This window comes from Achroia grisella, unplaced genomic scaffold, assembly GCF_030625045.1.
Source record: "Achroia grisella isolate CSIRO2021 unplaced genomic scaffold, CSIRO_AGI_Agris_v1 utg1360, whole genome shotgun sequence".
NCBI classification, from domain to species: Eukaryota; Metazoa; Arthropoda; class Insecta; order Lepidoptera; family Pyralidae; genus Achroia; species Achroia grisella.
Genome location: NW_026712626.1, coordinates 2,627,054 through 2,650,906, shown reverse-complemented (window position 1 = coordinate 2,650,906; position 23,853 = coordinate 2,627,054). Strand labels below are relative to the sequence as shown.

Below are 23,853 nucleotides of genomic sequence, written 5' to 3'. Positions count from 1 at the left end.
ACCACACGAGTTTCTTTCTCATTCTTGTGATGAGTCTGCGAATGTACGTACGTAACGTATAATAAAAAAAATAAGACTATTCAAAAGTGCTTATATTAAGTTTATTTGAATAAAGATTATTTCTATTTCTATGGATAAATAACAAATGTTCTAATCGATATATTATGATATATTACGTCAATCATCCCCCCTGGTGCCCCGCCAACGTATACCGTTAGCGCAGCAGCACCATTATCATCCATTAAAAAAACGCGAACATTATCTTACGATGGGGAAAAGCATCACTACTAAGTAGGTCAATGTTCAATCTTACCGAGTTATTTTGAATATGACAGTGGTACGTGGGCGACAAACGTAAATAAATACGGTACTGATATCCAAAACCAGTTAGTGTTGAGTGTTGACCGACAATGTTAATAACCAGTAATGTCTGTGAACAATAGACCTTTTCTATTACTATTATATTTTATTTATTTATTTTAACAAGCGGTGCCCGCGGTGCCACTCGCCTTAAATTTCAATAAAAAATATAGCCTCTGTGGTATTCTGATGCATAAGCTATATTATAATATCATTCTTATTTCATAAAAATCCGTTCAGTAGTTAAAAAAGTGACTTTATTTTTGGGACTACTCTAATGCTGTTGGCAGCAGCTCGCCTTTACAGCTTCACCCGACAATGAAAAAGTGAATATTACAATAATAATGTATGTAATATCATTCTGGAATAAATTACATTTCGAATGTGCATTAATGAAGAAAAATGTATTCATAGCAATAAGGAATAACGACCAAATTGCTTTATTCATTCATGAATATAAACAATGTCTCAAATTAATGCAAGTTCATTGCTTATTTCAAACCATAGTTGTGAAATGGCTCCTAAATAAAACTGCAAATGATAATAAAAATTGAAGAGAAATCTAGCCTTCCTGTCTTGAAGAAATCATTATAGTTATTCCAGCATTGGAGATGAAAACCTGGGATATAAAATCGTATTTCACTGTGCTGTTACTTTTTGAGTGTCAAAAACAATCAGTGCGAGCTGCAGTTATCCCTTCTGCTCATATCAGGGAAATGAGGTTTTCCTTTCAAAGATATATGAGATTATGCCATCTTCTAGAACATATCGTCGGTTAAATAGAAAAATGGCACTATTCAAAATGTACATTTTTTACAAGACAAGCATTTAAAGTTTTTTAAATTTAACTATTCTTTTTTTTCCATTAAAGTTTTAACAAAAATTTACATAGAGATATTATATATCAATTTAAAAGTATTTAGATAATTATTAAGATGGCGTGGTTAATTTAATTGACCTATATAAAAGAAGGGAATTCTAGCTTCTAATTTTGAAAAATGTTTCTATTTAAACGACAATATGGGATGGGAGAGGAAACTTATATGGATATACCGCTGAGAAGCCATGTGTCAACTGATCAGACAGAAAACATGTTGATTACACTACAATTGTCAAATATCCTTTAAATTATGTTACTCAAGTAACTATTAATATTTAATTACTTTTTAATCTTGCTAATTGGCATTTTGTATTCACACAAAATGTTACATATATAATGGTGAACAATATAGCAACACAAGTTTCTTTTGTATCCACACAAAATGTTCTGAACATCATTATTTAAAAGAGCAACACAATCTATCAAGCTCATTCTTCTTGTAATGAGTCTGCTTTCAGAATGAGTGGTAGAATCAAATAATTTATGTACATATATACCATTCAACAATAAATTTTAAGTTTATCAGAATAAAGACTACCTCTTAAATATCTCAAGACCCATATATCTATATAATGTGGAATCTTATTACATCATTATTATACTAGGTAGCTAATTATTAACATGTTAAAGACTGCATGCCCACGGGTGGCTCACTCGACAATTAAAGTAAATTTACATGTTGGGACCAGTTGATCACATGTGGGCACTTTAATTGAAAGGGAAATAAATAATGTCTACCTCAAATTATTGTACACTATAGTCATATTTAAAAAATATATACATAATTTAAAATTATAAAATGCCAGTCCCTATATGAGAATAAGATATTTAAATAGGTTTTCAATGTGTTAAAAATAGTAGTAGATACTTATTAAACTAGTACCTAATTATTAAAAATTAATGGACTGCCTCAGGAATTACATGGATGTACTGAGCTTATTTTTCAGTGAAGTTATTGAATCATTTAAAAGAATATATGTTAGAACCAGAACACATCAAACATTTTTTTATATAACCATCTAGAACTTGAGATATTTTTAATGTTTCTTGCATCAATTTTTATTATATTCCTCTGCCTGAGGGACATTAAAGCACTTTACCATGATTTTTCAAACATTTTCATTCACAAACCTTTGTCTTGCAAATTACTACAAAGAATAACAGCTAAAGAAGTGGATGGAGTGGATTTCGGAACAGAAGATTACATTATGCATTATTTTTAATAGACATACAATGCAGATATTTCTGGAATATTCTATGTGAATTACTTTTTTCTTAAAATTTCTTTTTTTTTTTTTAAGTAGCTTTTAGAAAACGATTTGACTTTAAATTTAACCTCAATTGACGACCATTAGTTAACCTGCTAGTTTGTATTGTCGCAAATATAAAAAAAATCAAACAGAAACGATATTAGTATTCATTTGTTTCTTCAATATTGCGTAACACTAAAATAACATTAGAAATGTCAAGCATGCTAATTTGATATTTCTATAATTATGAAACAAAAAGGACATACACAAGTTTATTATTGTCTAGATTACTTACTAAGCAATTAACTATAATCTAATCGTAATTTCTCATTCAGTAGAAATATTAGGAAATATCACAATGTCGACATGGTATTATGACGTAAATAAAGAAAGAAATTGTGCAGTATATTTACGCAAATACATGTATTGTAATCTACTTGTATTTTACACATACGAGGATATTATTAACAGATAAAACTAAAAAACTTTAGGGACATATAAGTATAATTGATAAAATAACCTATTTTGTGTAGAGTGCACACCGCATGGAACATGAACAAGATAACGTGGGCCCACACTTTACGAACAAATTGCTACATAACTATATAAACGATATGGAATATTTTAGATTACATAACAAAACTATACTTACCAGTAAACTTTCTAATAATCACAATTACAAGAGAAAATGGCATCTTTAAGCACCGGAAGTGTGCAGTTTAAATAAAAAAATTACGAAATTGTTATTGGTTCAAAAATTCGACACAGATAAAACACGTAGCGTGACCGCCAAAATTTAGGTTCTGTGGAAACCCGTTCGATGATAAATGAGCGACGCACTAAACACAACAAATTCTACCATGCACTCAATAGCTACGCACAAACTAGAGGTTGGTTCCAATTTGGAATTTTAAAACGCTCCGGTCACAGCACCCACACAGGTTCGTACAGAAACCGGTCCGGTGGCTACGGCGATGACACAAACTCGTACTTATTTATAGCGGAAAACGTATACAAATCGATAACAGCTCGACTAGGTGCACAACTACATACAACGGGGTGGCAAATGCGATTCGTGTAACTTTCATCTTGGCACTAACTTAGCAACAAAACAAAAACGGCCTTTAGTTTAATCATCTTTCCTGTTATTAGTCTATTCTATAATTTTAGTTTATCTTCCGAAATAGCTTAAATTAGAAGCAGTTTCTGCGTACGTTCTTTTGAGAAAATATTAGGTATTATTATTTCCAGTGAATCATAGCATAGCGAGCGGATCTTTAAAGAAAAAGTTGAATTTGATTTAGTATAATCATCTTTCAGAGTAGAGCACTAAAGTCCGGATTGCGGTGGGCTGGGGAAACGAGGACGGCGCGGCGGTATTCGTCACCGACGTAGAAAATGGCGACTAAATACCAACAATTACATCGCGCGACTGAACGTCAATGTGAATCAATCTCTATTACAAATAATTAATAATCAAAAGATAATATAAGTCGAAACCCACAAAAAGACCTCTTTAAATGTACATATATGTCACGTCTGTTCATTTATTACACTAACGAGTTATTTCCGATAAGTTTTGTCTAAAATTGTAAATAAAAAAATAGAAAACAATACATACCGGTTATGTTACGATAATATCACGTCAAATTCTGCAAAACTACGTTGGTATCACGTTTTTAAACTTAAAAAACAGTTGTAAGACAAGGGATGATGATAATAACGCGTCACGGTACGCTCGAGGCGAGAACATTCGTGCGCTTCCAAATAGCGCAACGGCGCAACTTTTTCGAGCGCGGCGTCAACACGGTCAGGTGGGCGAGGTTGCGACACTGCCATAGCGCAGTCTCTTTCCCGCACTTCTATCTCGCTCTAGTGTAAGCCTTCTCGCTTCCACACGCGGTGAAGCCCTAACCCGGGACAAGAGGGACGCGAGCGGAGCCCTCCGCAAACGAACGTCGCGCACCGAGTTGCGCGGCCGACTGACTGCGTTTAGCGCCTCCATCCACCGACAGCTCGCGGCCGACCGAATAATCGAGCCCTGAGCTGCTTGAGGATCGGCAACAACGCCCTCGGATAATAGCAAGCGAAACGGACGAGCCGCGATATGAAATGCCACGAACCTGTACAGAAGTAGTAGACCAAAACAAATCTCCTTTCTCTTAAATTATACAACAGTTGCGATTGAGAACACGCTCGGATGTGCATCGTGTGTTCATTTTCCCGCCAATAATATCTAATTGGCCTGGAGACAATGGTCAGTGTGATCTGATGTTGTTTCTTTTTTAATTTCAAAAGAGCAAACAACTAACGAATAATGTAGAATAAAAAAATAATCTCATGTGTACTACATGCCTGCACGACGAACTGCTATAATGCAATGCAGGAACGCGCTACAACCAGTAGGGCTGGTTACCTTGACGACAACTTCGAAACTTGTTTATGTCAAGGGGTAGCGCCAAAATAACATGAGCGACGTATTTGAGAAAAGTCTCCATTAGTCACAAATAACTAATAACTTAAAGAATTACTGCAAACAATAGGAGAATGGCAGCTTAAAATCTATTGTTTACGGTCACTATTCGCTAGCTTCAATTACAAAAGGATATTTAATTTCATGAAAGGATGAGGTGAACTAAATAAAAAAGGCGAGCAATACAGTACTTTTGTCTTTTATTCATGTCAATGGAATAAACAATAAAACGTTTTTAAGTACACAGTGCCGACAAAGACGTTATGCTGCTATATTTTATCTTGCTTCCTAAAATAATAATAATAATCAAGATAAGAATAAATAACAAAGAATAAAGCAATATGAATTATTAATTATACAATATCTACAGCAATTTATAGAATACAATTAAATATTAAATAACTACTTTGATGATTAAATTGAAATTGAAAAAGAGGTACTACAGAGGTCTTATATAATAGTTTATAAGCATAAATACAAATCATTGTTTTGATTATGTCGTCTTCCCTTTTATATGAAGAAACAAATTTAATTCTATACACATTTCTTGAATTATTCTTGTTTTAATAATTAAAGACTTAAAATAATTTATCTCCAAATATTACTTTCAACGACTTCAATTAACCAAAACATGTTTTGCTCTATCTATAGGAATGGTTTAGAGGCTTTGGATTACAGTCATAGTGAATAAAAAACGAATTTTGTTATTTATGTTGTAATCAACTTATAAATTGTCTATGTGCACTGGATGAAAAATGATATTTAACAATTTTAGAGAATTACATAAATGTATAATGTAACTATAGTGCTTTATTCAAAAGTAGCTTACTCGCGCTTATTCGTCTGCATTACTTATTTGACGTTTATCATTATATTTCGCCTACTTTACATAATATCTTTTTAAATTATAGCCTATGTGTTATTCTGATATGTCAACTATATCATTGTAAAGTTTTATAAAAATCCGTTCAGTAGTTTTTGCGTGATCTATCCATCAACACTCGTAAAAACTCGAAAGTTTATAACATTAGTAGGAAATATTATTTTACAATTAATAAATGTAGGTAACCGAGGATCGAATTTGTTAAATGTTGCTAAATTACTATTAATTATAGCCATTTATTTTGAATTTTCGACTTGTCAGGCTACATGGCTCTTAACGGGAAACTTAACACTCAAAACGTGGAGCTCTATAATTTTTTGCATCATTTATGCAGAAATACACACTAATGTTATACAAAATACGATATCATAGTTTTTACTAAGTGCAAGCTGTAAGGATATAAAATACTTGTGTGATCTTTATGCAGTATCAGAAATATTTAAACCATTTACGGTACTATTCGTGCGCTTTCGCAACAGTTTATGACTTCACAGTAGTGTTAAATATAATGATCAATAACTCAATAACGTCTCATTATTAGGCTTATACTATGTAAATAGTAAAAAAACTTACTATCTAACCTAACAACTTGAAATACCTTGCCGAACTGGATGGTAGGCATAATATTATGTACACAATAGGCCTAAAAGTCCTATGTTAATAAATCATTTTTACATTAAGTTTGAACCTATTGCTCTTAGTCTCTGTACTGTCTTTTTTTTTTGGGAATGATAGTGGAATGGTGCACCCGCCTGCGCTAACAGTTTACGCTGGCGGGGCACCATTGGAGGATGACAAGATGAGCGTGAGGTCAGGTCATTTAGCCCATCGTGGTAAATTCGCCATGAATTTATCACGATGGTTTCCAGGGGGAACCGCGTGGAGGTCAATCTGACATAGTACATTGCTAGTAATGGGGTCATGAGTCCCATAACAGTCCCCTTCCCCCCTCTCTGTACTGTTAGGATATATATATTTTAAGATCTTTTCCTTCCGTGATATACTGTATATTATTTTCTTAGTCGAGCCTAATGAATGGTAGGGATAACATGATGTATACATCCGAAAGGTCCAATTTCATGAATAATTTTGAGTTCGGACTTTGAATCTACTTCTCTTAGTCTAATGTGCTAGGATATAATTGAAAATAAATATATAATTTAAACCAAAAAAATTTACAACATTCAATTTTATGATATACTGTATCTTAGTGGCCTCTGCATCTCTTATTACATTGTGATCACCAAAAGAAGTGACGACACCTTCCACTCTTACTCAAGTCATTGACAGTGTTATTTGCAGCAGTGGCAGTATTGACTTCCACTGACTTATTTGACTTCACATTCACTCTTCCTTAATACATGTGTATTAAAACATTATTGATGGACGGTGAACGATAATGTTATCAATAATGTTTCTTTTCTTTTGGTTTCTTATTTGACTTATTTAATTTAATTTCCGTCATCAAAGAGTATATCTCTGGAGACTGAGAACAGAGGTTTTTTTACAACATGCTGGTTGTCACTTTACTCTCCCAAATTTGAATTTAAAATGAATTTGTATTATTGTAAACGTGAATAACATTTATTTGAAAAGAATACGAGCTGCGTTTCTTGTCAGTTCTTCTCATCTCGAAATCATTCCGAACTGACTGTAGATTACACATGTCATAAAAGTCTGTAATAGACCTACATAAATAAACATATTTTAATTTGAAAAAATTTGAATTTGTATACTCGAAAGTGTTCTGGTGAATAAGGATCATTTTATATTCAGTTGGATAAGACTTAAGATACTTTCTTGATTACATAAGAAAGATTATATATAAAAGCATGTAAGATTACTATGAATTCTCACGATCACTTTGAAACGAAATAAATAGCGAAGCGAAATAGAATATATTGGTAATACAAGTAAAGTGCTACATCTCGAAGCTATTACGCCCGAGAATTCAATAAGAGCGGATTTTATCTTAGCTGCTGGAGCTTGTAGAATGTTCGAACAACAGAATTTAATTAAGTTTGGTATTGTTTTAAAAGGACTGTTTTATCCTACTTCTAATAGAAAATATATAATTTCATTTTACTCTTCTTTGTAGACATATAATTTACAATTCAGAAGGGAAAGGGGACACCCCCTTTAGTATTGGAATTTTTCGTCCCATTGCTAGTAATAACACAGGGCATGTCAAAGCACCTCTAGATATAAATAAGGATGGCTAGCCAATTCCTGATTATTAACCGAGTCTTAACACGAATACTTATATGGAAAATAAAGGTATTTACCTCTCTCTATATTAGTTTAAAATTAACAATTCCTGACGAGCAGGTGAGAAGCATCATCCCATAATTATTGATAAAAAAATTGCAAGCTCAGTGATATAATATTGTTACCGTGTAAAATATATACATGAAGTAACTACAAGTAATGTGTTAAGGTATTTATTATAATATAACCTTCTGTAGAAGTATTGTATAGTTGAAAAGAATTAAAACAAAAATACAAAGCACTATTCACTTCTCAATGACGCGTTGGTGACAGTTTTGTTTACAACGTTGTAAAGCCGCGAACACTTTTGTTTCTACATAAAGATTAACTGATCTAGAATTATATGATATGTGTACTAGTTGTCATGCATTTATACGTATTATAAAACAAAGTCCCCTCTCGAATTATCTGTATGTTTCGGATAAACTCAAACTTCGGATTTGTGTTTTACTGTATCTGTTCCCAAACAAAACAGCCAAGTGAATATAAATCGTTTTTCTAGAACTTTGCGTAAACCGCAGCCATAGCTTGTATATAAGAGACAAATTAATAGTAGTAGTTACAAGTTCAATATAAAATTGATTAAATACATCAAAGTACTTTAACTTTGCTTTGGACAAAAAGAATGTACTATTTTCTTCGAAAAATATTTAAAAGAACATATGAGCTACCTAGATAAGAAAATGATGAAAGAACCTATTGCAATTGAATACGTTGATTCATATTCTGTCCGGAACCCAGAACTTTTGAAAATTACTATAGCGATAACAGAAAACAATATGAATACACCGATACGGTTTCTGCAATCCTGATTGTGATATGAGAACTTCTGAAAATTCCTATATTGACAACAGAAGATTTCTTCGAAATGTATATAAAGAATAGATAAGAAAAGATAATTAAATATAACCAATTGCAATTAAGGATACACCGATACGGATTCTACAGTCCTCATTGTGACCTGAGGACTTCTGAAAATTTCTATAGCAATAACAAAAAACGATAATTGACATTTCTTCGAAAGATATTTAAAGCAGCATACAACCCGCTTAGATAAGAAAAAGATATAATTAAAGAAAACCTACTGCAATTGAATACACCGATACGGGTTCTGCAGTCCATCTGATTGTAGTCTAAGAACTTCTAAACTACATATATATCTATAGCGAGGACAGAAAACGTTATCAATATCAACTTGCAGCGTTTGACACTACAATTATGTGCAATAAACTTTATAATTAAACAGAGTTTCGTTCTAACCTTCGTGATAACAAGGACCTAATAATAGTTGGCAGGGTTGTTTAATCATTGGGTAGCTATTTTAAGATTGCGATATCGTAATTTATAAACGTACTATATTGTTATAAGTGAAATTATGACTGATGTAATTGTAAGGTTGGAAATATAGTAAGAAAATAATGAAATATTACACCCGCTTGTGCTAACGGGACAGGATGATGAGGAGTACGTTTTTTACGAACTACTCTAATACCGCAGCTGGCCTTTACAGCTTTACCAGACCACAGGGTTCAAGTGTACATGGCACTCCAAACTCGTGGAAGTACTTATAGAGCGGCTGAAGTTCATATTCCGCTGGATGGATACAACTTTAGTCTGAGAGCACCGCTAGGGGTTTGAACCTCGAAGGGAGAGCGTCCAGTTAGGTCAGTAAGGTCATCGTGGCGACGACGGTTTCTAGGGATGACCACATGGACGTCGACCTGACATGGTATATTACTAACAATACAGCCACTAGTCCTCATGACTAACAATCTCACCTTTATCATGTAGTTGATCTTGCACAAAAATAATGTTTACTTTTAATCTATGCCTACTTAAAAAAACTTGCCTATGTTAATATTAAATTAGAGATTTTTCTTATATTTGTAAAGTATAAATATTAATTACAAAGTCGCCTGAAGTTTATCGTGTTATAAAGGTAAACATAGACTTCCCAAAAAGTTCAATTCAAAATTCTCTAACAATTCTTCATAATAGCATAAAAGCTGGACGAGTACAAAGTCATGAATGTCTCTCTCAGACTATTACTATTTCATACCAGAAATTGCAAAAAATAAAAGTAATCCAACGCAATACCATTTTAAGTTGATATCCAAGACATAAACACGATAGTTTTCAAAACAGCTACATTACTCTAGTTATGTTAAAATGTAGGTACGTCATGAAACAAATCTTTTGAGATTAGAACAAAGTCCATGAAAAAGGCATTAAGCACTAATGATCGCAGAAATGGAGATGAAACAAACCAAATAAACATGAACAAAACGTAAATATAACCAGCGGGACTACGAGTGACGCCATCTAGTGATAACTTCGAAGAAACTCACTAATGTCGTGGAATACGTAAATCAAATCTGGCTTGGATTCTAGGCTATTTTTCTATTAAGATTTTATTAGACAAAAAAGCTAACACCTATATTGTATCTTTAAAAAAATAGCTTTTATTGCATCATCTACTATTCATTCTAATAATAGAGACTATAGTAGATGTATGTAGATGTTCCTACTAGACCTAAACCCGAATTATTAAATTGAATTACATAATATAAAAATGCTCATAACAATATTAAACGCTATCTCATACAAGATAACAATTTAAATCCGATACAAATATATAACTTTTGTTTGATGTCAATAAATACCCAATGTTTACAATTAGAAGTAAGAAAAAACAAAATGATGTAATGTTTCAATACATAATGTGCGCTGAAATTTATTATCCTGTCTGACAAATAAAGGTACGCCGCAAGTGTGACGTACACTGCATCTGTGTGTTCATCACGCACACATGCAAACAGATAACCGTAAGTATGCGGCTATGCGGAGAGGTATCAAGAGACGCCAACTTATTAACCTCAATTTATGACCCGTGTGTGCGTGACCACAATATTAGAATTCAACATTAACCAATTATTAAAATTTAATTACACACAACTGAATACAAAATGCTACAAGGTGTATTATCGCGCGTTAATTTTATCCATTGTTATAAGCTGAGGATACGAAACATTTAGCCTTGAAACTTCTTATCGAGCAAGTGACTGTGGAGTGGCGCGAATGCGACGTTGCCGACGCTCTGTGCGCGCTACTGCGCCGTAATTTACAAGTAGCGCCGCCATTTTGTTTTACATCATATGGAATGAAAATATTAAGCGCTCCGAACACATGATTGCTAGATGAATTTATCAAGATCTGTGGAGATAACGTCTTAAACATGCCTAATACACATGTTATAACAAGTCCTCACAAGTAGACAGTATTACGTAATCTGAAAAAAAAGCTTACGTGACGTTTCATACCTTTGCATATGTACTTACATTACCTACAGCCTAACACGCTAAGAGGATAGTTCAATAGATATATGGATATGCAAGTGCTAGACATCTAGATTATAGAGATTGGAAGCGTCCGATGTACTATGCACTGCATATCCATAACCACTTATGTAGGGAGGGCAAAGTGTCGGCGCAATATGGTAGAGATACGTACATTGAGCGGATCGGGAGCCGGGGCCGGGTGCAGAGCCCACACCCAGCGGTCCTGGAGCGAAGCTCCTGCCGACCCACGACCAGATACATCACAAATTCGAACGTTTTGAACGCAAATTCCACAGTATCGATCACCCACGGACGCCATTTTGAACCGACACTGAGAGCGGACGGGCGAGTGCCGATCGGTGCGGCGTTGCCACGTCGCTAGTTTCTCACTTCTATTTCTGGCTCCCTCCCCCCCGCACTTGCCGTCACGCTGATCGGCAAACAGTGCTCAACAAAACATGATTTGAATTATATCTGCCACTCCGCGGACTTATTATCATAGTTTGGAAAATGAAAACAAAATCTATATAGCTACGAACGATGCGAGGGGGCGCGTGAGCGATACAATTTATAATATATGATAAGATAGCTAACTATACACAGTTACTATAGATTGTGTAGTGGCTAGCGAACGCCCGGCTTTCACCAGAGCGGGGCGAGGCACGGCCGCGCAGTATCGCGCCGACATGTGCCATTGGCCACCGCAAAGATCGATAGTCAAACACTGACGAGGCCACCGACCTTTATAGTATTCTATACTTTAATGCTAAGACAGTACGGGCGTTTTCCGGTCGGCGGTGACTATAAACAAACTAACACACAGCACACTAACGTCCTCCACGTACGAATACACGAACACAGGCGCTTCGAAAACGACGCTCGGCCAGAGGATGAATGTATACGTACCTATCATAATGTATTATGGCACTTTTCTAGAGTTGAAATTCCTATACCACCGCGCGCTCAGCGCTCCCTATCGAAGGACAAAGGGCCGATTTTACACAGAAAACAAAGGGAGATGCCGGTCGAAGGATAATAACATTACATTTCCATATCGAAACGAGCAGTTTAATAAATGTGCAATTGAATAGTGCGTTGCCAAGTCGTTAGATTGAACGTAGAGAGCGCGCGGTCTCGGAGCTCGCTGTCTATACACTATGATATTCAGATTTTTCACCTGCATATGACTAGATTGGGATTTGACGAATGTTGTAATCAAATATTATGTATATACGCATCATTACGATAACTCTGGGCGTAACGTATGGTGTGGGTAATGCACCTATACAATACACTAAACTGATCCTAATTAGCAAAATGGTCAATCTACAGTAAAAAGCAATATAAATCTACTAAACAAGTAGATAAAAAGCCACTATTAAGAAAAAGACGCAGTCTATCAACCATTCACTTACCTCAATTTTTACTTGAAATGTGATTCTTTCTTCACAGTAGTCACTGTAACGTCACACGTCGACTCAACAAACGAGAATATTAAGGTATTTTAAGAATTTTGAAAGATTTGATATGCACCAAAAAATTACACATTCCGCGGAGCAAACGTCTTGCGCGTGGATAGACCGAATGCGAACTGTTGGTACTTTGGTTCAGTTTGGGTCGGCTCATGGGTGGGGGCGGCGGGCGGAAAAGCGGAGAACGGGCGCGACCGAGGGAGCCAGAAAGGGCAAAGATTTATTAATTATAAAGCAGCACAAAATTCTATAATATAATACTCAGTAAATTGTAAATATCAAACCGATTTTTCTTTGTATTACGTACTTTAAACGTTATACTTTTTCTGATAGATATTGTAATAAGTTTTTGTTTTGACATCTACATTTTCCTGTTGATTACTTGACGTTACACACACATTGACATTAACCCTGTTGACAGTTTTTCATTATTATTTTTTATTTTGTTAATAGCTACTTGCAAAAATAATTGTACCAGTACTAACGTATAGAATTTAGTACACTCTTTAGGTGTAATATTGAGTGTTGCTAATAGTATTTAAGTATTTCTTCTTCTTAAATGTTTATATGAACCTATAGAAATGTCTGTATATAGTAAAATACATCTGCTTATGAAAGGAAGAGACGTCCATTAATTAGTTCCCGTGGGAATCTTCAATTAAATCCTAGTAATACTTAGTTTATAGCCCCTAATATTTGACTAGTGTGCCTTCTCGCAAATGTTAAGCTTCGTGACTGTGACTATTTATTGATATATCTTTTAGTTCAGTGTGCCGCATCGCAGTACCTTGTTGATTTAGTAGCAACTAAAAGGTTATATAATTTTTTAACTAAAGAAACGGACATAAGGCTGGCTTAAATTTATGGTGTAAAAAGAGTGAAAAATGACTGTTTGACCTATTTAAATAGATTTAAAAAACATTATTAACTATGTAAATTATGTAGTAATAAAATTTTAACAGATAAGTAGATACCCTAGAAATCCCCACTAATAGTCTCCTCTGCACAGCAGTGCGCAGTTATCCAACTATAGTCTAGGGACAGATCAGACTGGTTTCGATTATCACATAAGAAAATGACATAAATATAAAAGCCTAAGAAATTAATTTATTCCATCAACAACTGTGTTAGATCATAATTTATATTTAATAGGATATTTTAATATCAATAATTATTATAAGGGTAATTCATCAAAATTTTAATTTTATATCTATATGAGGGTTACGAAGATCTACCATTATATTTTGTATATTAAAACTGGCAATCTGGAAGATATCTCCCGCTCCAAAAATCTTAACCAATCACAAGTACGAAGACAGAGTACGGCCAATAGCAGTACAGTTCGTGTATTTTCATATTTGACAGTAGAAATGTCAGAATTCTGAAAAGATAAATATTTTTTAACACGTAGGGAAATCCTAAAATTGTTCATTTCTACAAAGATATCCTTGAAATTACACGTTTGGTATTTTAAAAAGTGCCGTATTACTAAAATATGAAGTCTAGCGTCTTCATTTTGCTTTTACCTCTTTTACTAACATTCGTTTCAGCAAGGATAGATCCAAAAAATTTGAAATGTTTAGGTTTGTGTTTAATTTTAATTTTATTTATTTATTATAAAATTCTGTAAATAAAGTAGTAAAAAATTTATTTCAGTGTGCAGAACGACCTTCGAGGAATTAAATACTGTGATAAAGAGCGTGGATAAATGGAAAAAAGTCGATGTAAGTTAAACCTAACGTTATAACTTATTTTATAGAGTTTGAAATTAAATTAACTAATAATTAAATATTCTACTACGCTGTTTAGTTAATAATAAAAAAAATATTAAAGCAACACTCACATCTAATTTTTGTTCATATACTTTAAAAAATATTAAAGTAAAAACCGGTTATTTAAATCGCGCAAATCGCATAATGTAAAAATAAATTGTTAATATTAATTTAATCATGCTAATATTGTGTTAATCAACTTAAAATACCTAGTAAAAAAATTACCATAATGATCTATGGTTTTATTTTTTTAAAACAAATATTTTTATGTAAAAAACAAAATCAAAACTATTTTGTCTACTTGATTAAATTGCCACAAGACAGAATATATGTGATTATCAGTCTACAAGTAGGTTTTTAACTTAAGGAAGGTGTTACATATGTATGTGGATGGTTATGAGGGCAGAGGAAGACAGAGAAAGAGATGGATGGAGTGTGTGAAAGATGATATGGTGAGAAAGGGAGTGAATAATGACTGTGAACAGAGAAGAATGGAAGAGAAAGACATATTACACCGACCACAAATAAATGGGATAAGGAAGAGGCAGGTGATGATGATATACAGTATAAACATTATTGTAAACTCTACCAATTCTGGTGTAATGATGAAATAGAAATAATCTTTATTCAAATAAACTCATTACAAGCACTTTTGAATAGTCATATTTTGATTCTACAACTCATTCGGAATACAGATTCATCACAAGAAGAATGAGCAAGAAACTTGTGTGTTGCTCTTTTATTATATAAATAATTACAGATAAAAAGTAAGAGGCATGCGATAATCAACATAGAAATAGCTACACACTCATTGTTAGTGTAATCAGATGATATTGTGAGTGCTAGGGATTTTAAGTTTTTCTATAAAAACATTGTCATTAACAAATTCTTTAATGAATTAATGTCTCTATTATTTTAACTTAATCTTTATTATTGATGAATAATCATTCATTATATTATTGAGTGTTTAAAATAAAATCCATTAATCCTATTTCTGGGGTAGACTCTACTGATAAAAGAGTGATAAGGGAGATTAGCCTACGCTTACTATACTGACCAGGTGACTTCTTATAGCTTATTATAATTATTACAGTTTTAATTAAAAATATTCCTTTTTTTAATTTATCAAATACATTTTGTCTTACAAACATAAATAGAACCTTAAATTATAGATTGAACTAATATATAAAATTCTCATCTCATGAGTGTTTCTTAACAAACTCCTCTGAAACAGATTTTGATGAAATTTTGTGTCCATATAGGGTAGGTCTGAGAAGCAGACAACATCTATTTTTTCTACTGTACACCCCTCAATGATAAGGGTGATCCACCCTTAAGAATATTTTTAATTTTTAATTTATTATGATTTAGCATTGAAATGTACATACCATTTAAAATTTTCACCCTTTTACAATCAACCCCTGTTTTTATAGCTATATGAGTTTCTACTTTTTTTGGGTATAACTCTGTATGGTAAAACATGTTTTGCCAGTCAGCTAGTAACTATGATGAGCTTTTATTAATGCTTACTGTAGTCTATGGACGCCTGAAATACCAGGTGTGTCACATGCACATTGCCAACCCTTAAGACACCTTAATTCCTTGAAAATGCTGTAGTCTCTAGAGAAAAACTTGGCAGGTAGTTCATACCACAACGTAAGTGTATGGTAACTGCACTGTCCGAGACCACTTAGGTTCCAGCATGTGGGGATGAATTCCCAAAATACATACATGCTGAAATAACAATTAAATATAAATATAGGTCCTATCTTTAGGGGAGGCCTATGTCCAGCAGTGGACGTCTTCCGGGCTGCGATGATGATGACAATGATGATGTTTTGTAGTAGACAATTTTTTATGCATAAATATATATGCAAAGTCTTTGTGATAGATTCGACCCATCGACTCTGCGGCGAGATATTGCATCTCTATACATTTTCTACCGCATATATCACGGGGACTGTTCTTAGGAATTGTTCAGATTAATACCAGCTGCTGAGTTTCCCCACCATACCACCCAGAAACTAAAATACCATCTTGATCATCTGGATGAATGACGGTCTACAGTGCGGTTTTTTAGAAACTTTTTGTCCCATTGCAACATTGTGGGATCACCTTCCAGCAATGGTATTTCCGAACCGATACGATATTGAAACCTTCAAGAAAAGAGCTTTTAAAAAGGAATACCATTTTTAAACCACCGACAACGCACTTGCAATTCCTCTGGCGTTGCGGGTGCTCATTGGCGTCGGTAATCACTTACCATCAGGTGAGCCGCGTGCTCTTTTGTTCCCGGTGCTGTAAAAAAAAATTAAGTTGTTTATTTCATTAATTTCTAGGTTGGTAACTTCAGAATGGATGCGAGTGGGAACTTGCAACAGCAGAAGTTACCTGCACACAGGTCAGCTGTGTACATCTCTGAAGTTATTGATGGCATTTGTAAGTAAACATTCAAATTGAAATTAAAAAATAATTTATTCATGTAGGACATTTTAGCCGCTTATGAACATTAAATTATAGATATCTTAATAATATTGTAAACGTGAAAGTTTGTAAGTATGGATGTTTATTACTCTTTCACGGAAAAAGTACTGAACAGAATAACACATAAGCTATATGCGAGTGAAACCGCGGTCATAGCTAGTATATTATAATATTTTCTCCCTACCATCCGTAGAGATTCAATTGAGAGGAACTAGCAAGAAAGTCAATTGAATTTTTTTTTTTTAGTAAGTCAGTTTTGTTACAATGTTAGGTGTCTATGTCTAACATTAAATGAAAATCCCTTAACACCCTTACTCATAAAAAACTACAATAAAATCTGCTACAAATCTATTTCAACTACAATTACAATTCATTGTATTTCTAGATTACAGGAAGTTTGTGACTTCACCAATGTTATACAGTGCTCCTCCCTACAGCCATTCCTCACCCATTCTTCCATAATTTGTGACATAATCTATAGATGTCAACTTATTCCTAAAAACTAATTAATTAGAGAAATTTCTTTTTAAATAGTTCAGTCACATTTAAATTAAACCTTATTGTTGTAACTGGCTGATCTATGCATTGTTTATTCTAAATTTGTTTTTGAATTTATAGTTCTTTTATAGTACATTCTTGTTGTATATATATATATATATACGACCTCGGTGATCTAGCGGTCAAGCACACCGCTTTATGACCGATGGTCGCGGGTTCGATTCCTCGCACGGCACAAACATTTGTATTCATGAGCATGATTGTTTGTATCGGTCTGGGTGTTTTCTATATATAATATGTATGTATTTACAAAAAAAAATCTATGTATATGTATCAGTTATCTAGTACCATAACACAAGCTCTAGCTAGCTTAACTTGGGTCTAGATGGCGCTGTGTGAATTGTCCTGAGATTATTATTATTATTATATATATTTCATTTTCTGTTATATCAATACTATCCGAATATATTTTCTCCGTGTACCAAATCTTTTCCTTTTGCCATTTATATTCTTATACACGAATACAATAAAACTACAACACTTAAGAAACAAGCCAGTCAGTTAGAGAAAAATGCTTATGTAAAAAATAACAGGAAAGCGTAATCGTAACATTGTGTTGTATCTACTATGTGAAATTGGTGTACAAACATGAACAAACAAACTGATTGAAACGAGCCGTATAGTAGTAGAGATGATCGACAAACATTATTGTTTGAAAATGATAAGTAGAAATAGAAATAGAAATAATCTTTATTCAAATAAACTCATTACAAGCACTTTTGAAAAGTCATATTTTGTTTCTACCACTCATTCTGAATGCAAATTCATCACAAGAAGAATGAGCAAGAAACTTGTGTGTTGCTCTTTTTAATAGATGGTTTTTTTTAGTATTTGATAAAATCGATATATGGTACAGATGGTAGTTTTTTTGACAGATGATAAGTTTATTGTTTATTTATTAATTTAGTTCAGGCTACTAATGGCCCATATTATAAATACCTTACAGACTAACATACATATGACTAATATAATTATAAGAAAAGAAATATAAATTGTCTGTGTGATCACGGCACTGATGATGGTAATCTGCCACGGTAGCGCTGATAGACCACACCCTTCGGCTAGTAGTCCTCCTTCATGAAGGTAGGCAGTATGTTGGTGGGAACTCGGCCCACAAACGACTTGAAACTAGCGTTATGACGCGATTCCAGCTGCGTCACCAGTCAGGTTACTTCTGGTCCGTATGTAGTCGACAATGTCCTGCTCCCTGGTGGCGTATAATGGAACGGTGCACCCGCCTGCGCCTGTTTACGCTGGCGGGGCACCAGTAGTGGATGATAAGATGAGCATGAGGTCAGGTCAGACACATCAAGCTATGTAGCTCATTACCTGTATCTATCAGAACTGCAAAGTCCATTCATATTTTTAACCGACAAGTAAGAGAGTCGTGAGAGGTAAATTATTACCTTAATCTTTATTTACCATAAAATTATTCGTGCTAAAACCCATTTAAATATATAAATATACTAGCTATGTCCGCGATTTCGCGTGGTTATCAAAAACACTATCGCGATTTACTTTTGATACCAAATTTGATTATAAAAGGTAGAGTGAATAAAAGGTATAGTGAGTCAATGTTAAAAGATAGACTCATACTGTCGCGGAAATTTTTTTAGATCATCTAAAGAGGAATAATTCTTTCATACATATTTTTTGGGTGTCTTGAACCGTGTACGCAGCGCACGCAACGAAGCTCGCAAATATAAATAATTTTCCCCGTTTTTGCAACAGTTTTCACTGATGCTTCGCTTCTATTGATCGTAGCGTAATGTTATATAACTTAAAACCTTCCTCGAATATGGACTATCCAACACAAAAATAATTTTTCAATTCGAACGATTAGTTCCTGAGATTAGCACGTTCAAACAAACAAACTCGTCAGCTTTATAATATTAGTGTAGATTTAAACAGAATTCATGTATTAACAAAGAAATGGTATTGGTTTCAGGCAAGAAGATGGATGACTATGTAAGGGTGTACTTCAAGGCGACAGGGAAGCTGGCCATCATGCAGCTCATGACGCCCGATGGGAAAATGAATGGCGACTTCTCCAAGACCAAGTTCGTGACGGACGATGACCTCAACAAAAGCCTGGAGTACTATGTTAGTATAGTGAACGTAGAAACTTCGGAAATATTATTAATATTATAACCGTGAAAGTTGTGAGTATGGATGTTTGTTACTCTTTCACGCAAAAACTACTGAACGGATGTTGATGAAACTTTACAGTAATATTGCTTATAAATTAGAATGATACATAGGCTATAAATTTTATGCGAGTGAAACCGCAGGCACAGCTAGTATTAAATAATAATAATAATATGACATAAGTAGATTGACTCAGTAAATGTTGTTTTGTCAAATTTGGTAAATTAAAATCACTATTAAAAAATAGGGGTTGGTGGTAGAAGGGTGACATTTTTGGGTTGTATGTATTTTATAATATCACTTTATGAAAAAATATAAGAATAAATATTGTCCAAAAAATAAAAATACAACCCTTATCACTCAGGGGTAGGAAAAATAGATAGTAGCCGATTCTCAGACCTACTGAATATGGATATAAAATTTCATCAAAATCTGTCAAGCTGTTACGGAGAAGTAAGGTAACTAACATTGTGAAGAAATTAGATTAGATAATAGAAATTTATATAATACTAGCTGTCCCGGAAAAGGTTGTTTTGCCTTAAAATAAAAAAAAAATTGGGTTGGACTACCCCTAACATTTAGGGGGATGAAAAATAGAGTTGGCCGATTCTCATATCTACTCAATACGCTCACAAAATTTAATGAGAGGGAATCTGTCGAGCCGTTTCGGAGGAGTATGGGAACGAAAACTGTGACATGAGAATTTTATATATAACATATCTTACATATAAAATTCTCGAGAAATCTCAGAACTTTCTTTTGTCAAAGATTTCTATGTGTGTGTGTCAAAATGCTTGGTACTGTGTGTAATGTTTTTTTATTAATTCAATTTTTTTATGCATATTTAAAAAAATATTATCATTCTGTACTCCTTATCTACCTATACATATAAATAAAAATGGAGTGTCTGTTTGTAATATTGAAATAACAGTTTTTTACTATATGTGTATGAATATAAATACGGTACACACACCAAAATAACATTTTTTACAATCCTGTCTGTCTGTCTGTCTATCGGCTAATCTCTGTAATGGCTGGACCGATTTTGACGGGACTTTTGTAAGCAGGTAGCTGATGTAATAATGAGTAACTTAGGCTACTTTTATTTTAGAAAAATAAAGTTAAATTCCACGCGGACGAAGTCGCGGGAACAGCTAGTGTATAATAACAAAGCTGTTTATTATAATTTTCAGTGCGAACGTATGTTTGAAGAGAATGAAGATGAGATAACGGATCTGTACAAGAACAGGCCAGAAGATGACGTCATGCCGGACGCTGAGAGGGAGGTTAGTACTGTAGTGTAATAAATAAATAACCCTGGACAATTAACACAGCGCCATCTAGACCCACGGTGCGCAGAGCTTGTGTTATGGGTACTAGACATCTGATATAAATAAATAAATAACCCTGGACAATTAACACAGCGCCATCTAGACCCACGGTGCGCAGAGCTTGTGTTATGGGTACTAGACATCTGATATAAATAAATAAATAACCCTGGACAATTAACACAGCGCCACCTAGTCCCATGGTGAGCAGAGCATGTGTTATGAGCACTAGACAACTAATATATTTTTTTTTTTGTTGTAAATACAGAACATATATAGAAAACACCAAGAGCGATACAAACAATCATACTCATGATTGTTTACACCGTGCGAGGAATCGAACCTGCAACCATGGGAAATAAAGCGGTGTATTAAACCACTAGACCACCGGTGCACCCGCCTGTGCTAACGGTTTACGCTGGCGGGGCACCAGTGGAGGATGATAAGATGAGCATGAGGTCAGGTCAGTTAGCACATAATGACAAATTCACCAGAAATTTGTCATGATGGTTTCCGGGAGGAACCGCGTGGAGGTCAACCTGCCATGGTGCATTACTAGCAATGGGTCATCAGTCCACATTACTAACAACCCCCTACCCCCCAACATTTCAGATTTGTTTCAACCACGCTGAATACTGCGAGGAATGGATGCTGCCCAACGAAGAAGATACCACGTGGACAGAAGAGATGGAGAGGGAATATGTCAAGGTATTTATATCAACAAAGATGCAAAATAATGCATTGATTTTGCAGACAACTTACGTAGGTCACGGCCGGGAAATGAAAATAACAATTTATTTTTATGCTAGTTCAGAATAGAATAACACTTTCTTACATCACACATCACAGCACAGCAATCACGATGTTGACAGCAGCATATAAATAAAATTGGAGTGTCTGTTTGTAATATTGAAATAACCGTTTTTTACTACATGCATATGAATATAAATACGGTACATACACCAAAATACATTTTTTACCATTTTTGTCTGTCTGTCTGTTTGTTCCGGGTAATCTCTGAAATTGCTGAACAGATTTTGACGGGACTTTTATTGGCAGGTAGCTGATGTAATAAGGAGTAATTTGGGCTTCTTTTATTTTAGAAAAATAAAGTTAAATTTTAAGCGGACGAGGTCGCGGGTGCAGCTAGTAAATAACTGTAATCTTACAATAGTACACATTTCGACTTGTAAAATGTGAACTTACAAGTATTATTTAAAAGAGCAACACACAAGTTTCTTGCTCGTTCTTCTTGTGATAAGACAGCTTTCCAAATGAGCGGTAGATTAAAAAAAAATGTTATGACTATTCAAAAGTGCTTAAATTAAGTTTATTTGAATAAATGATTTTCTATTCTATTCTATTATGAATTTACATTTCTAGGTCCACGGTCCTGATCCATACGGTTTCGGAGGTCTGCCCCAGCCGCCACCAGAAGCATTCGAAGACGATGATGACATCGAGACCATCCCTGATGATGGCCAAGATGAAGAAGTGTTGGACCCTAAAGATGAGTTGTAAACGTCGCCACCCTACTCCCCCACACTTGAAAAAATAGAATGTGTAGTCTGTTTTTTAATCCCGGAGACAAATTTGACATTACCAATGTTGCCAGGGTTGTAGCACTATCGGAAATTAATATTAATCACCCATTTTTATTGGTTACTCAGAATTAATGTGTGAGTGTTTGTTTAAAATGCATTAACATAAAATTAATAAACTATTAATTAATATATAGTTGGTGTATCAAAATAGGTTATTTTATTAATTACTAAAATAAAGAGTGTCTTCTTAATAAAACAAATGACCTTCTTATGGTGTCATATGTCATAAAACATAGATCTATGTAAAATATTTTGTTGTTTGAAAGAAAAAAATGTTGGTTTCTAGCTTCATACTGTAAAAAAATTACTATATGTACGGAAAACTACAAAAATGTAATTTAATGTTAATACAACGACAGTAATGGAAACACTAGTATATGTACGTAAATTATGAAAGTCTTGCGGAAGCATGTAACGCTTTAAAACTGATATGTTAAAATAAAAGTTTCCGATTAAACAAATCGGTATCGCAGGTACACCACTACTCCGTTACAGGTGGTAACATTATTTGAAAATTTGACATTTACACCTGTCAATTTAGTGTCTGGGATTAAAAAATAAACTATAGATACATATATCTTTACACAACACGATCTTTTACTCGCGACAACGACCGCGCGCAATCGTTAAAGATTGCATTAAACAATTCTGTTTTAGGATGCGCGTCTTTTGGGACCAAATAGATTTATTTTCCGTTTTAGTCTTATTTAGTTTATGATATAATGATAACGTGATATACATAAATTAAGCTATGGATATATATTATCTTATTTTGGCACTATTAGCGTGTGCGAGTGCGGAATCTGACCACTGCTGGAAGCGTTATGACCTTCTCTATTGGTGATGAATATGAGTGTAAACTCAATAACGTTCAGAATTTGATCACCAAAGCCTTAAGGCCGCCCATTGTTACCTCTTTGTCTTTTTTATTGTTTTTTTTTTATCTTTTTATACAAAATTGTGTATGTAAATGTATTTTCTGTGAGAGGAATAATAAAGAGTTTCATTCATTCATTCATTTTACAATAGAAGGTC

General features: G+C 34.0%; 2 protein-coding genes across 2 annotated transcripts in view; one reads left to right on the top strand and one right to left on the bottom strand.

The window, feature by feature from the left end:
- LOC131855308 (paired amphipathic helix protein Sin3b) overlaps window positions 1-13,032 on the bottom strand; it is a 58,679-nt gene extending 45,647 nt beyond the window's left edge. The window contains exon 1 of the mRNA XM_059206563.1: window positions 12,868-13,032. The gene's annotated coding sequence lies outside the window, so the exon portion shown is untranslated. The remainder of the gene's footprint in view (window positions 1-12,867) is intronic.
- A 1,272-nt stretch (window positions 13,033-14,304) lies between these two features.
- On the top strand, window positions 14,305-23,091 carry LOC131855306 (protein seele). Its single transcript, XM_059206560.1, has 7 exons — window positions 14,305-14,507; window positions 14,581-14,648; window positions 17,036-17,135; window positions 19,687-19,841; window positions 21,080-21,172; window positions 21,827-21,922; window positions 22,598-23,091. Exons 1-7 carry the CDS (start codon window positions 14,420-14,422, stop codon window positions 22,733-22,735), a joined length of 738 nt encoding a protein of 245 aa, XP_059062543.1. The 5' UTR covers window positions 14,305-14,419; the 3' UTR covers window positions 22,736-23,091.
- Window positions 23,092-23,853: the final 762 nt, after the last annotated feature.

Bases quoted from the DNA above. Each gene is read 5' to 3' on its own strand.
- LOC131855306 (XM_059206560.1), top strand. From the start codon at position 14,420: ATGAAGTCTAGCGTCTTCATTTTGCTTTTACCTCTTTTACTAACATTC. The intron at 14,508-14,580 runs GTTTGTGTTTAA...AATTTATTTCAG, and splicing joins AAAAAATTTGAAATGTTTAG to TGTGCAGAACGACCTTCGAG. The intron at 19,842-21,079 runs GTTAGTATAGTG...TATAATTTTCAG, and splicing joins ACAAAAGCCTGGAGTACTAT to TGCGAACGTATGTTTGAAGA.